The sequence below is a fragment of the Aulonocara sp. 'chitande type north' Nkhata Bay genome, linkage group LG16 (assembly GCF_057382095.1).
Source record: "Aulonocara sp. 'chitande type north' Nkhata Bay isolate Kocher_YH1m ecotype deep benthic linkage group LG16, A_spYH_male_GT1.1, whole genome shotgun sequence".
In the NCBI taxonomy this organism is placed as follows: Eukaryota; Metazoa; Chordata; class Actinopteri; order Cichliformes; family Cichlidae; genus Aulonocara; species Aulonocara sp. 'chitande type north' Nkhata Bay.
Window position 1 is genome coordinate 22,034,731 of NC_141359.1, and position 15,345 is coordinate 22,050,075.

The following is a 15,345-nucleotide window of genomic DNA, read 5'->3' on the forward strand; positions in this document are numbered from 1 at the left end:
AAATATTTACCAAAAGGACTGAAACTAAAATGACAAATTCCAATTAGTACCTTGTAGTTCGAGTGCCTCTGCCAACCAGTTAGGTTGCAGGTTAGATGAAGCTCTGTCCAGAGTCATATGCGGTGAAGAAATATAACCGGTGAGCATAAAAAGTAATAAATTCATTATACAACTAATGTGAAATATGGTCACAATCTCTCCTTGTTTTTGAGTTATTGTGGAACAATGGCAAATGAAATTCCCTCGAGAGATATGAGGAACTATGTCCCTTATGCAAAAATACAGACAAGCACAAAGCTACACCATTTTCTAGATGCTAACTAAATCTTCAACAAAAAAAGTCCCCTTGAATTTTAAGGTCAAGTTTCCTGCTTAGATTTTGGCATGAAACTGTACCAGGTATACAGTTTTGAATCTTTTGTCACCATTTGCACTTACAAAAGCGTATTATATCAGATATATATATATATACTTAAATTGGAATAAAAGGATACAAAAGGCAAAAATTTATTCAGTCTTTACAGATAGCAAGACAGCTCATTTATTTCTAAAATCAATCTGTGAAACATAGACATCTCTGTATGTGCACACATTGCATTTACTCAGTAGAATTTGAAGTAGAACAAGATGAGCATCTTAGCTTGGATTTAAGTGGAGGAAACAATCAATAAAACATCTGTAATGACAGTTGTGTTGATTACTAGTTCAGAAATTCACATTAAAAACGAGACACTTTCCCTTTTCTTTTTTTTTTTTCTTTTTTTTTTAAAGTGGCAGCCTTAGAAAAGATGAAGGGACGGGTGTGTGTGTGGGGTGGGGTGGGGGAGGAGACTACAAATGGCCTGGAAATACACATGCAGCGGTTTCACCACACCCAGCACCCCCCACCCTCGGGTCAAACCACAGGCTCCGGGACTAGGTGAAGATTAGCAGATCAATACAAAAGGAGGGAAAGACTAGTGAAGTCATTTAAAAGTTTTCACACCAAAAGACAAAAGACCCACTGAAACACCTCAAGGAAAGGCTCACTCCTAAATCCCACCTCCACCTTCAAGTATTCCCTTCAGCACTTGCACCACTTCAAGTATTCCCGCTCTGAACTCCAAACCATCGATTTCAGTACTACTTCTTAGGTTTACAACATAAGCTATGATATAAGTGCACTCCAAATGTAATCTATACATAGAAAAATAAAGATGACATTAAGTAGAAGTAATAGTTATAACAATCACTTTATATTTCAATATTGTACACAAAAGTGATGTTAAATCACTTTATAACGTGGCATCACATTCCCCGCCCCCTGAGTGTAATGTTCAAGTTTAAACTTCTGTATGTACGGAAAAGCAAACAGGAACAGCAACCTTGGTTTGGTTATTTAAATAACATTAGCAATCATTGGCAACGGCAATGATTAGAAGCTCGAGTAATTATGCCTTTCCACAGGCCGTTGTGCTTGTGTGTGGTGGATGCATTATGTACACGCTGCAGATCGATCATGTGACTCTGGCCTGTTCCCTGGCGTTGAGACACAGACAGCCATCATCCTGGAAAATAAACACGAGTGTTAAGAAACAGACGAGACACTGAAGAAAAATCAATGCAGGTATTGAGCAGATGATCATACTGAACTGTAAGGATATTGATAGCCCCCCCCTCCGCGAGCAGTGTGAAGAGCAAAGGACAACTAAACATTCATCTTCCCCACTCATCAATCACATCAGGCAGCACTATGAAAGATGACTGACTGATGTGTAGCTCAGTTTTCTAAGGCGTCGCTTCCACTCACCTTAGTCTCAGTGCATGAGCAGGTCCTCCAGCTTCCTCATGAACCAGCAGCAATGCAACTCCGGCATTTATACAACTTGGGGTCATGGGTGCGGATGTGATTCCGTACATTCCTTAGTCGAAAGAACGTCTTACTGCAGAGCTGCAGCAGAGGGGAACAGAAAGTGTTAATAACAAAGAAATAACTGGAAAAGAGCTGCGATGCTGCAATTTAACAAAACTCCCAAGTGCCTCAATGCCACCCAAAAAGCAGGAAAGACTTTGTTAGACAAGAACTACACCTATGGCAACTGAGTCATTGTGGCCACTGCCTTTTTGATACGTTTATGTGCGCATTGCTGGTGACTAGATAACACTTCCACCAAATTTGAGAAAGAAATAGCTCTGAGCTACAAAAAGAATGATCCAACTTCAAAGTGCCTTTATTCCGCAGCCGTTCACTGGTAACAATCGAAACATGCGCTGTTATAAAGAGGAGAATTGTAAGTTTCACGTGTTTGTAGGATTACAGCAGCGGCTACAGTTTCTCCAGACATGCTTTCAGAAGTATGGGATGAGTTAGACTCGCCTCAACTTGACTCAGTTTCAATTACAATCAAGTACCATCGTTAAATCAACCCAGTCAAAAGTCCTGTGATGTCATTTGTACGCAACACGAACACCACAACAAAAGAGGACTTCGAGGCAATGGTATAGCTGCTGCTCGGTCTGTGGGTTTTTGTCAGACTCTGGGACCACAGTGTTGTTCTTTGAGCAGCTCTCTCCCTCGTTGCTGTGTTTGAAAAATGGTGGTTTTGATTTTTGCAAAGAGATGCTATCATGACTCATTGAGTAACGGCACTGGCCAGCCATGGCATGCTCTCTGTTGATGTCACATTTTGGATAGCCTCGAATCACTTGGAACCCCTGAGGAGTATGTACTAAAAAAAAAAAAAAAAAAAAGGGAAGGTACTGTGACCCAATGGAAAACCCTGAAAGCTGTGTTGAGCTGTGCCGAACAGACCTGAGTAGGTACTAGTGTAAAGGCCTAACTGAGCACTTGTGAACATGTCCATTACTTTGATTCTTTTTGACTCACCTTATAGTTCAAGAAAACGCTGTTCAAACCAAAAACTGTAGAAAACTGTTGACCAACCATTTAATTTCTCATCATGGGCATATTTGGTGCTAAAATTACTGTCAGCCTATATAAAATCATCCATTTTTCTTTTCGTTTGCAATTAAAACTAAAATGAGGTCAAGTAAACTAATATGAAGCCCTGTTTCATCCAGACAGAATGGTTTCATGTTTGTTGTAAGGTTTTTAAGAACAACACTTCTGGTCTCTCAAACTTCGCTACATCTTCTGACCAAAGTCGCCACCAGTGCAAGTTTAAAAATAAAGGCTGTGCTTGGCCTATTAGAAAGAAAGCTAGAATTAACAGACCTTGTGTTTTTGTCTAAATGCCACATGAAAAAAAGTATCACCTCAATGCTTTCTAACACCCTGAGCAGAGCAGCAGGAGAAAAAGATCTTAGACACAAGGTAGTACTGTCCCAAAGATGCAGTGAAAGGTCACTAAAGCCCCTTTTCTGTTAGTACCAACTCGGATCGACTTGGCATGGTTCGCCACGGTTTTCGGTGTTTTCCCATTGGGTTATAGTACCCGGTACTTTTTCTTTTAGTATCTGCTCATCTGCGGTTCTAAGTGAGCCGAGCAGGTACTAAAACATGATGTTGTCAGAAAAACTAATATTTGAATTCCTTGGTGCTTACCAGACATGGCCAGTGCTTGCCCTCGATGTGCCTAAGGCGATGCATAATTAGGGCATCACAATCCTTGTAGGAGGCTGAGCACTGCAGACAGGCGTGGGCTGCTTTGGGAACTTTAGGGGCCTGACTACGAGGCCCTCTGAGCTGCTTTAGTCGTGCCCGACGTACAGCATCCAGCATGGCACAGCTCCTACTGCTCAGAGCAAGAAGCTTACCTTGTTGCTAGAGAAAAATAAAATAAAATTATTAGTTAATGAGTTTTATTCACATTTTTAGATAGAAATGATTAAATGCTTTTAAAAGATTAGGCGCCACAGGCGATGCATCAAACAAAGACTGTACAGTTATAAAATTAGATATAAAAGCAAGCATGAGATCATAATCGTCACTATAGTTTGCTACTTAGTATTTTTTTTTTTTTTTTTACCTTTGGCATGGTCCCTGCAGGTTTTGACCTAGCACACCTGGCTAGAGGTAAAGTGTTTCGAGGGTTGGGCCTGGGTCTACGGCCCTTAACTTGGGTCACTTTCCTCTCCTCTCTCTCCCTCTTCACCACCGGCAGGATGGGTGGCCCTCTGGCTCTCAGAGTCCTGTGGGGTAACTCTTCTGCTTCAAATTTCTCTCCAACTTGTGACACAGAGCGTGTTAAGCAGATATCAACACTCTCCTCCTCTTTCTTCAGTCCGGACATGGGCCCCCCTGCTGGCCGGCAGAAGCTAAACAGAAAGCCAGAGTCCAGTAACTTGATGGGGGGCTTGCTCTGGCGTTTACCCAGGTCTGGTGAGGGAGGATCAGGGAAAGCTCCAACTGGCACAGGTTCTGCTGGTTCCTCTTTGATGACTTTATAAAGAGGGTGGTCGTAGATGGACGGTGGAGGTGCTTGCTCTGAAAACTGGAGCCCATCAGGTTTATTTTCCTTCACTTTTGGTCTAGTGTCCATGGTCCCTCTTAGCCCCTGGCTTCCCACCTTTCTTCCCTCTTCTCTGGCATTACACCTCACCTTCTTCGCCTCCTTCGTGGAGCCCCGTCTGAGTTTAGCCTTTGCTGCAGGACGGCTGCTGTTGTATCGCAGTGTTCTGACTGTCTCAACAGTGACCTTATTTCTAGCCTGTATCTTCTGTGAAGGTAAAGATTTGTGGGGTGTGTGGCCGCAGTAATTGTTTGATGAAAATCGGAGACCTGAGAGAGCGTATTCAGCTGGTTCTGATTTGATCCTGACTTTGTTTCTGACTAGCTTTTTATTCGAGCCACGTCGCAGAGGCTGCTGAGAATGAAGGTGGGAACCGTCACCCTTCCTTACGGATTGTCTCAGTTGCCTCCCCCCAAAGGCAACCCTGGATATAGGCTGGAACATGTCAGGTAACACCCCTTTACTTCGCATGCTCCTGTCACTGGGAGGAACACGCTTCCGAGTGGTTTTTGGCCTCTTAGCTGTAATCTTCTCTGTGCTAGCTGCTGCAGCAGGTTTGGTCTTCGCAGGCTTATGGAGGAGGTGAGTGTTAACAGGGTTGCAGAGGGGAAACGCCAGAGTCACATCCCCATATGATAGTCCTGGGGACGGTGAACGGGGTTTCCGGCGCTTGGTGAGTGAATAGTTGTTGGCCTTCAGCTTTCTTAGTCGCTTCTTTTGTCTCCAGCCAATAAGATCTTCTGGTCTGGGGAGGAGAGAAGTCCTTTGTAACCCCAGAACATTCATCAACTTGTACTTTTCCTGTGCTCTGGCATAATCCTCTTCATCCTCGCCAACCTCCTCAACTTCCTGCTTAACCCTCACAGGGCTGCACACCATGCCAGGTCTCAATCTAGAAGAGCAGGAAAGCTGGGAGATGGGATGAGATTTTTTGTTTTTTTGAGAGGTCTCCGACATTGGCAGCAATCTCTGAACCTGCTTGGCAGCTCCAGGAGTGGAGCGGAGCAGACGGGTGTTCGATGGGGATACGGGTGAGTAACTCTGTGACTGTGGGGTAGATGTGGCATTTCGAGGTGTGGAGGCCTTTTTTGAAGAGGGCGATTTAAAGTCCATGAGCTTCATCCTGTGTGAGGGACTTAGAGGGTGGCCGTTTTGGGATTTTGGCATTCTGCGTAAATTGCGGCTGGGACTTCCTTCAAAAGACTCGTCTGATGCATCCAGTGTTAGACTGAAGGCAGCGTTCACATTGTTCTCTAATCCCAAAACCCTTTTCCTTTTGCTTTCCCTCTGGTGGTGATGACGCTCACGGCACGAACCAGCATAGGCTGAGTTTGGATGAAGTTGCTGTTCCTGCTCTTTAATGAGGGCAGAGCAGGCTTCCACTGCAAGCCACATGCCCAGGTGGCGGGCCATGGCAATGACTTCAGGTAGATCCTCACGGCGAACACACAGAGTGGAGGAATAGGAGAAATCCAGCAGAGAGAGAAGGCTGTCCTCACTGAAACCTGGGGGGTTAAAAGGAGCCTTTAATTAGATCACTGGTCAATCAGAGGGTGAGAAGAGGGAGATGAAAGCAATTTGGTGTAAACAGAAGATCAGAGGGAGAGCACTCCAAGAGGGAGCAAAGTGTAAACATGACAGTTGAAACAAGACGACAAATTAACAACTCCTTTAATCATGGACACTTCTGCTCTCATGTAAGAACACACATCAAAGATAAGTAAACGATAACACAGACAACAGCCAAATCCCATTTTAAGGACCAGACTCTCTAAGGCTACGTCCACACGTACACGGGTATTTTTGAAAACGGAGATTTTCCGTTTTCATTTTTAAAAAAATAATCCTGTCCACACGTAAATGCAGAATGAAGGAAAACGCTGCTAGGAACATGCCAAAGCAACAGGTGGCGATATATTCCTAACCGTGTAGAAATGTTGGCCAATCAGAAGTCTAGAAACCTCGGCGGGAAAAAGTAAACAAAGCTGGGGCATAGAAGCAGAACCGCGTGGTATGTGTGGAGGGACAGTAACTGTGTGTGTATATGTAAGCATTTAAACACTGCAGAGAGTACAATTAACAGTATTGTAGAAATTCATTTCACCGAAACAATAACGTGGCGCACAGTGTGACGTCAAAAAAGGCGCACACCTTTGACGCTGCGTTTTCTCCGTTTTTCTCGTCCACACGTAAATGCAAAAACGGAGTTTTCAAAATATCCACCCTGGCCGGAGTTTTTAAAAATCTCTGTTTTCAGTGACCGAAAACGCCGTTTACGTGTGGACGAAAGGTGGAAACGCATAGAAAAATCTGCGTTTTCAAAAATACCCGGGTACGTGTGGACGTAGCCTAAGTCTGAATTTTTAGAGTGAATACGTCTTTACAAAATGCCAAATGTCATCACAAAGACCTCTGAATCAGCTGGATGATATGATTACATCTTAAGTTTCCTTCACACTATTGTTTGAGCAATGATAAGACGTTAATTTTCTTACCTAATGTCAGGAGTTCGCATTATTTGCATTCAGTCTCTTAATAAATCTGTATTCATTAAAATCTGTGTAATAAATCACTCAGAATTATAAATGACTCTACTGTTTGTTCTAACCTGGAATTATTGTCAACAGGGCAATAAAGGGACAATGTTGACTGCAGTTTATTAAGTTTATTACTGACTGGAGCTGCAACATTGTATTTAGCATTTGCTTGAAAGACAGTCAGTGTTCTGATTACTAAATAATGACTGGCGAGCAAAAGTCTGCTGGTACAATCTTCTCAAATGGGTGCATTAATTTTCATGAAAATGAATAAAAAAATCTTTTAGATTTTGGACAATAAGTCATGTAAAAAAAGAGGAAAAATGAACAATGGGAAAGTTGTCTAGAGCACACAAATTATAATGGACATTTTTTAGCATTATCTGATGTTTTAAAGGGAAAAAGAAACATTTAATTTAGTAATGTGGAGATTTATGGATGATGGAAATAAGGGTTGGGCTATCCTAAAATTGAAACAAAATATACAGTCTGCAGCTCGACCATATCACAAGCTAGAAGTATTTACGCCATTTCTTAATGCCAGCATTCAAAAGTGAGGCAAAAATCTGGGAGATGTGACGAGTTCAGACAAACACGCACTTTTCTGAGAGCCTTTCTTGGAAATCATTCATTGTGCTGCAGTCAAAACGGTCTCAGATTGGTAGTTATCCTGTTCATTTATTTAATAGTTAAGTCCAAACCCTAATTATACTTAGTGCTCCATAAACCTGATCATTTGCTGCACGAAGGAGGAGTGAAAGTGCCACAAATTTGTTTTTGGATGCAGCTCCTGTTATGTAACTGCCAATACTCTCAAGCCCCTTCATGCTCACAGTTCTCCCTTTCAAGTATTACTGGGGACAGTTTCAGCAACCATCATTTTGAAATAAGTGGTATAATGGCTAAAACTTAACACTCAAAGGGAACAAGTCTGTTTTCTCTTTTATCTCCAAGCCATCCTTAACAAAAGTACCTTGTTACTTATGCTCACATGAATAGCTTTGAAACACGAGTTTAAGTTTTGTCTCTTAATGGTGGAACAACATTCAGGAATCTCTTAAATTAGACAAATATTTTATCACAGTTGATCTTATACAAGCATGTAGCTTTTGAATTTTTGTATACGTTTATATTAGAGATGGCACGATACCACTTTTTTTATGTCCGATACCGATATCATAAATTTGGATATCGGCCAATACCAATATGAATCCGATATAGTGTGTTTTTTAATAAATAAAACTGTTTTTTTAATATTTTGCTGCATTTTGTATAAGTTCAAACTCAAGTTTAAAAAAAATAAAACACTAAAGCTATTCTCTTATACCTGTATGCAAAACATACACTGCACCCAAAATATTTCATAGTTCAGCAAAACTGATCAATCTAATAAACTTAAACCTAGTCTATCCTCCCAATTCTGGTATTTTAAAGAGTAAGCAACCTAACTAACAGGGTTCCAGCAAAAAAAAAATAAAAAATAAAAAAAATAAAAATAGGGAACCACCCCTCACCTTATGATGCTTAATCAACGTAATCAACTTTAATTTGATGCAGTGTGAAAAAAAATGCACAGAAATAAATTATTTTTCAAGAATAATTAAATAGATTCAACATCTTTCTTCAACAGAACTGCAGACTGCACAGATGGTACCTTCCCAAAAGAAAAAGTACTATAGCTTACTAGGGTATATTAGACTTAATAGTTACTATATACAGTAATGGACTTCTATACATTTTACATCAGATTAAAACTTTGGGCGTAAGATTCAGATAATTATTTATTAAAAGCTCAACATTTTAAATGAGAATAAGAAAAGAAAAGTATTTCTTTGTGCCCCCTTTTCCCCGTTCATGCCCTATCGGCCCAATTGGCTAAACTTTGCTAGATCCGCCCCTGCACAGTTACCAGCTGTCAGCTACGTAGAAAAAGATCCTGGTTTAGAAAGTAATATTAAATAAATTCTAACAACAGCTTATCAAGCTTAAATGTGCTGCTGTTGTTCAGCTGCTGGTTTCCTCTTTCTGGCGAAGTTAACGATAAACAAACAAGAGAGACAGACTCGCGACAGAAAAGCCGATCAGCTGATCATTAATCAGTTTCATCATTGAAGTAGCAGCAAGAAGAGGCAGTCGCTCCATATATCGGTTGTTAAGCTTAACACTGGAATGCTTTACAAACACTCAGAGATGAACTTACACACTTGCTTTACTTCTCTCGGGGATAACTTTCTCGGAGATGAAATGCCGGTTTGGTCGCGAGGCTACAAATACTCAACCAGACCGCCGACAGGTCTTGCACGCCACAGCCGCTCTATCACGTGACGCATTTTGCTCCGATGTGCTAAGATTATGAGCCGAGTTACGCCATGACCCAAGTTTTGTGAGGTGCTTTTTTGATATTTAATGGATCGGATTACCTTTTTTAATTCTCTCCGATATCGGATCCAGTAATTTAGGTCAGTATCGGATCGATACCTTATATCAGATCGGTCCATCTCTAGTTTATATATAGTAAAATTTTTTCTTTTTTTTTTTTTTTTTAAACAGTAGTGGACTTTATCTATCCAAAAGGGGCAAGGCAGAGGTTGTTTCAAAAAGTGCTTTTCTATGTAAAGAGAATAGATTAAACATATATAATACACATATAATGTGTACTGTACGCTCACCCCCAACCAGTCAAGGCCCTCTCTAACCTAGTTCCGCAAGAGCGATCTTGTTAAAAGGGAGTCTTTCCTTTCCACTGTCGCCAAGTGCTTGCTCATAGAACGTCATCCGATTTTTTCTCTGTGTGACTGTAGGGTTTTTACCTTAAAGTATACAATGCCTTGAGGCGACTGCTGTTGTGATCTGGTGCTATATTAATTAAATTGAACTAAACAATTTTTCAGGCATTTAGACCAGAAATATTCACACTGAAGTTTTGACACCTGTGGGGGCAGAGTGACTGATGTGAGGAGAAGGATCAGGCTCGGTAAGGTATTTTGGTCTGCCTTCAACCACCTACCCAAAAAAACAGCTCAAGTAGAGAGATGTGGCACCCAGGTGTCCACTCTTACCTGTGAGATCTATGTCTGCCTTCATGCTCGAGTCCATTTCCGTGAAGATCTCCTGAAAGTGATCACTGACGGCTGCCAGGACGGCTCTGTGCGCTAAGAAGGAACGCCCGCTTGTCCGCAGGGTAATGTCACAGAACAGGCCTGCCTCACGCTGACTCCTCAGCTTGCTCAGCATGTCGGAGCTGTGTGACACTACTGTCTTTGTGACACATCCTCTGCCACCCGGCTCCTACGAGGCACAGACAAAAACGAAAAAGACAGATCGAAATACTTTATTATGGGAGTATGCTGTGTGTGTGTGTGTGTGTGTGTGTGTGTGTGTGTGTGTGTGTGTGTGTGTGTGTGTGTGTGTGTGTGTGTGTGAGAAAGCACTTCCAGGAGACAAGCGTGAGAGTAAGTGGGAATGAGTTAGAAGGTGTGAATTAAAATGTGTGAGATGCCGAAAAAGAAGGCCGTCTCCATAAAAATGAAGAGGCGCTTAAAGTTTGATGAGAAGAAACAAGGCTCCGGGATAGCATTTGCTGTCAGTTCATCAACTCCAGTGTACACTCACCTCCGATTTCTTGTTGTGCTGACACTCTGGACAGCTGAGGACAAAGTCTCTGATCTCAAAGTACATCCCTGTGAAGAAAGCAGTTGTTCAAACATCAGAACATGAGGTAACAAAAGACAGGAAAGATTTTGGGCTGGATCGGGCTAATCGTTTTAAAGGTGTCACAACTGTCTCGACACTTGGTAATGCCTCACCAAAAAGAACAGCAAGGGGTGTGATTAACACCTATTGTTCATGTCTGAATAAGTCTCACAACCTTTGACTGATTCAACCACTTGTGCATATGCGAGTCTGTTTCAAGTATCCCTACACTTACAATTGGAATGCTTAAATCTCTGCTAGTGTATAGATAACATCATTAGTAGGCAGTTATAAGATTAATATGCATTTGTAGCAGTCTACACATGACTCGCATGCTTTACCAAGACACTTAGAAGACAAAAGTGATGTTCATACCTTCCCACCAGTAGTTTTCAGCCACGCATTTGTACGTCTCTTCCAGTGAGAGGTGGCGTTGGCCCGGTCGCCTTATGTGGAAAGTGGAGATTGCCTCATGTCTTCGGTCCTCATTCAAAACCTCCCGGTAGTTGATGAAGCCCCTTTCCAGTTTCTTTCGATACAGCAGCCCGTCTATCACCTCAAAGTTGGGGGACCACCGTGCGGTGGACCCACGCCCACTCGAGCACCCCGCTGACTCCTTCTGCCGGGATTGCTTTCTATCTCCATCCGACCAGGGCTTGGACGGGCAACATGTCTCTGCGTTTTCGTATTGGGCGTTGGTGTGAGAACAGTCACAAGCCATTTTTTCTTTAAAAAAATGAGGATTTATTTTCCAATAAAAAGATACAACTTTGTAGTCTCAGAAGGACTACCCCCACCACCACCTTTCTGGATCGCCCTCTTACGAAACTTTACCCAACGACCTGAAACGAAGTCCACGTGGATGAGGCGATAAAGGACGACAGAGGCACGAAAACACGCAGTTGAAAAGTCTGACACAATGTAGTGCACCACAGAGTAAATTCTCAATAACTAGCGCCTCTCATTGTGGCTTGAAAAGCAGAAGAAAAGTCAGACGGGAATCAGCCGCATTTCCCTGCCCCTGCTTTGTATCCTTGCTGTCAATGAGAGCATCACTTCTCTCTATCCAAACATCCCTAATATGCAATAGTTACACTTCCTCCTTGGGACACGTTTGGTCAAATTTCTTAGCAATTTCTCGGTTTCGACTGTCGGGCAACCAGGTTCTTTTTTAATATCCCTCCAAATGTTGATAATAACCCAGGAGAGTATCGCGCCAACAACGCCAAGCCAAGTGATGTAAAGTCACCACAACGACCGCGTAAACAGGCTTCACCGTCAACCCCTCGCCGGCAGTCCGTCTTCCATCTGTCTCAGAGGTCGGGAGTGGCCTCCGGGGGTGGATGACGGCGGGCAGCCTCACCTCTGGCGTTAACTTGTGATTTCTTTTCGCCAACTCGAGTCGGAAGCAACATGATGACGCAGCTATCAGCTCAGCATCGCGACTTGGACGACCTAAAAGCGAGGCTGGTCGCCCCGACCAGCTCGAAAATGTTGCAATAATCACCGCCGGACCCCTTCAAAAGCGAGCCAACAAGCTCCAGTCAGACACCCGACATAGTTCACCCCCCTTCAGCCGCCACAACGCCGCTCTAGTAGTCAAATAGTCCAATTTTTCAAACTCGTAACCTTCTGTTTGTTGCTAATCAGCAGACTAACCGAGCGAAGGGCTCCCCGCCTTCACACAAAGGCTATTAGCAGAAGCTTTAAAGAGCTTCGCCCGAGCCAATTGCGATTGGCTGCTGCGGCTGTCACTCAAACAGCCAGTTTTCTTCCATTTGCAGTAAGCTAGGTTGTTCGCTCACGATTCCAGTGTACCAGTATTTGCTTCACTTGCTGCAAACACAAGTGAAACACGATATAGCCAGTGTGTCGTATCCATTAACGGAATACACACTGTTTCATGTGGCGACTGTTCAATATTTCCCTCCCCAGAATAAGTTACAGCTACAACAGATTTACTCACATTTCAAAACGTTAGCCACATTTCATCACCTCAGTGTCTGTTACAAATATTGTATCCGCATATTAATTTTGTAAACGTTTGGGTTACATTTCCAGACTTTAATAACATTTAAAAATTAAATAACAATAAAATACATTAACCAGGCCCATGTCCAAAACATGTTTATTACTAAATTTTGATGACAACATCAACAATGACAAGGGCAACAGAAAAAGGCGGCTATTTCCTTAAAAATGTAAATCATAATCATGGAAAGGTGATGAAATAATGTAGATTTTAGGAGAAAAAAAAACAACATCAACTTTTTTCATAAGGCAAAAACTGATGATTAATTCTTTTTTAAAAAAAAATAAGGCTGGATTACACTTCTGAAAAGATGTCCACATGCCCTTACCAGATGAATTTACAGTTGGGTCCATAAATTGTTGTGGCAAGTTTTAGTGAACTAGTTTCATCCCTGTACAGTTTGTGCAGACTTACAATTTTAATTCAGCTGGGTTTACAATCAGAATCAGAATCAGAATACTTTATTGATCCCTGGGGGGAAATTATTTTTTTGTTACAGTGCTCCATTATAAACCAACATAAACCAACACTAACAAGACAGACAATACGCTAACTAAGAATAGTACAATATATATATATATATATATATATATATATATATATATATATATATATATATATATATATATATATATATATATATATATATATAAGTCACTCATTAATAAATAGCTGGGAAAGAAAAATGTGTAGTTGTAGCAGTAACCAGTGTGTTAAGTGGATGCGTTGTACAGGGAGATGGCCACAGGCAGGAAAGATTTCCTGTGTCGTTCAGTGGTGCTTTTCGGTAATCTCAGTCTCTCACTGAACGAGCTCCTGTGACTGACCAGCATGTCATGGAGTGGGTGGGAGGTGTTATCCAACATTGTCTTTATCTTGGACAGCATCCGCCTCTCCGACACCACCTTGAGGGAGTCCAGCTCCATCCCCACAACATTACTGGCCTTACGGATTAGTTTATTGAGTCTGTTGGCATCTGCTACCCTCAGCCTGCTCCCCAAGCATGCAACAGCATAGAGGATCGCACTGGCCACAACAGACTCATAGAAAATCCTCAGCATTTTCTGGCAGATGTTGAAGGACCTCAGCCGCCTCAAAAAATAGAGACGACTCTGGCCCTTCCTGTAAAGTGCTGTGGTGTTTTTAGCCCAGTCCAGTTTATTGTCAATGTGTACTCCAAGGTATTTATAGTCCTCCACAATGTCAACACTGACCCCCTGGATTGAAACAGGGGTCAAGTGTTTCCTGGTCTTCCTGAAGTCCACGATCAAGGATTATATCAAGGATTTTGCATTAAATGTTTAGGAATTTTTATACACGTTTTTATGTTTATTTTCAGAGGCCCAAATGGACAAAATAGTAAAGCTTTAAATATAATGATTGTTTTTAATACTTGGATGAAAATAATTTGGAATCACCCTTATGAAGTCTAGAATCATCACCGAATGGTATAAGTTTCTTTTCGTCAGATGCTCTGCCTTCAGTTTAGTCTACAGTACCGGTAACTAGAAATCATGCTCAGATGATTGGTTTGGTCATTGAACAATATGTCCTTTCTTTTACTTTGCGTTGGGTCTTTATCCATTAGCACTGTGAAGCATTTTTCAGTCAGTTTTGCAAAACATGGCTGAATCTGAGCACAGAGTACAGCCCAGTACACTTCAGAATTCACCCTGGCACTTCTATCAGCAGTGACATAATGAGTAAGAACTGCTGACCTGGTTCCACTGACCACTATACACACCCATACCATAGCACTTTCTCACCACGCTCCATACATTTCTCTTCTCGTCAATCTGGTACAGTCTAATCTTGCTGACATCTGTCTAAAGATTTTTTTCCAGCACTCTTTTATATGTTTCTGACAAAGTCTAAACCTAAACTCTCTGTATTTCCATTCATGAAGGCGTCTCTTGATTGTCGACCTTGACAGTGGTATGCCTGAATCCTTGAGAGTCTTCTCGACTTGATTAGATGTTGTGAAAAAAAATTTTCCATTCCAGCGAACACATTTTTTTCATTCCACACTTTAGTTCTCTTCTGTGGTATTCCAGGACATTTGGTGCTGCTAAGTTAGCCAGTACATTCCTCCTGTTGATTTGGCCACCCCTAAAGGTTTTGCTGTCTCTCCGATAGGTTTATTTTGTTTGTTTAGCCTAATGATGGCCTCCCTCATATGCACTGACATTCCTTTGGGCCTCATGATTAGAATTACAGAGAAAAAAATCAACTTCAGATATTAAATCTTCATTTGGCATGAAATTAATGACGGAACAGCAAGTGTTCAACTACTTTTCAGCCTCTGAAAATGGGAGACTGTGTATAAAAACGACTTTATGAAAACCTCTTGAATTAAAGCTAAGCTAAGCTGTAAAGTCTGTCATGTCTACTTCTACTCTGGCGAGACGTCTTTGTCCACAGCACATGACTCCACAAAGACATGTCTTTGCTTATATTTTGACAATTTGTAGTTTTGCACTGAGGTTTTACAGACAGAAAATGTTTATTCCAATCATTCAGGTAAAATTTGTACAATATCCGATTATAGAGCCATGCACTGTGAAAACCAGCAGTTGCAAAAATGACCTGCAGATTCCAGTGTTACATTTTGGCTCTTGACATGTTTTGCAGT

At 41.7% G+C, this 15,345-nt stretch overlaps 1 protein-coding gene across 2 annotated transcripts; it reads right to left on the reverse strand.

Moving 5' to 3' along the window:
• Nucleotides 1–483: 483 nt before the first annotated feature.
• On the reverse strand, nt 484–12,368 carry LOC147311475 (uncharacterized). 2 transcript variants are annotated; one of them, XM_086266667.1, is made up of 8 exons: nt 12,045–12,368; nt 11,057–11,407; nt 10,601–10,668; nt 10,048–10,276; nt 3,969–5,956; nt 3,545–3,763; nt 1,790–1,930; nt 484–1,547 (listed from the first exon to the last, which is right to left on the reverse strand). In XM_086266667.1, exons 1-7 carry the CDS (start codon nt 12,094–12,096, stop codon nt 1,826–1,828), a joined length of 3,012 nt encoding a protein of 1,003 aa, XP_086122793.1. In that variant the 5' UTR covers nt 12,097–12,368; the 3' UTR covers nt 484–1,547; nt 1,790–1,825. The 2 variants fall into 2 exon arrangements, with proteins under 2 accessions (XP_086122793.1, XP_086122792.1); XM_086266666.1 differs by lacking the exon at nt 12,045–12,368 and having other exon boundaries at nt 11,057–11,979.
• Between the last annotated feature and the right edge of the window lie 2,977 nt (nt 12,369–15,345).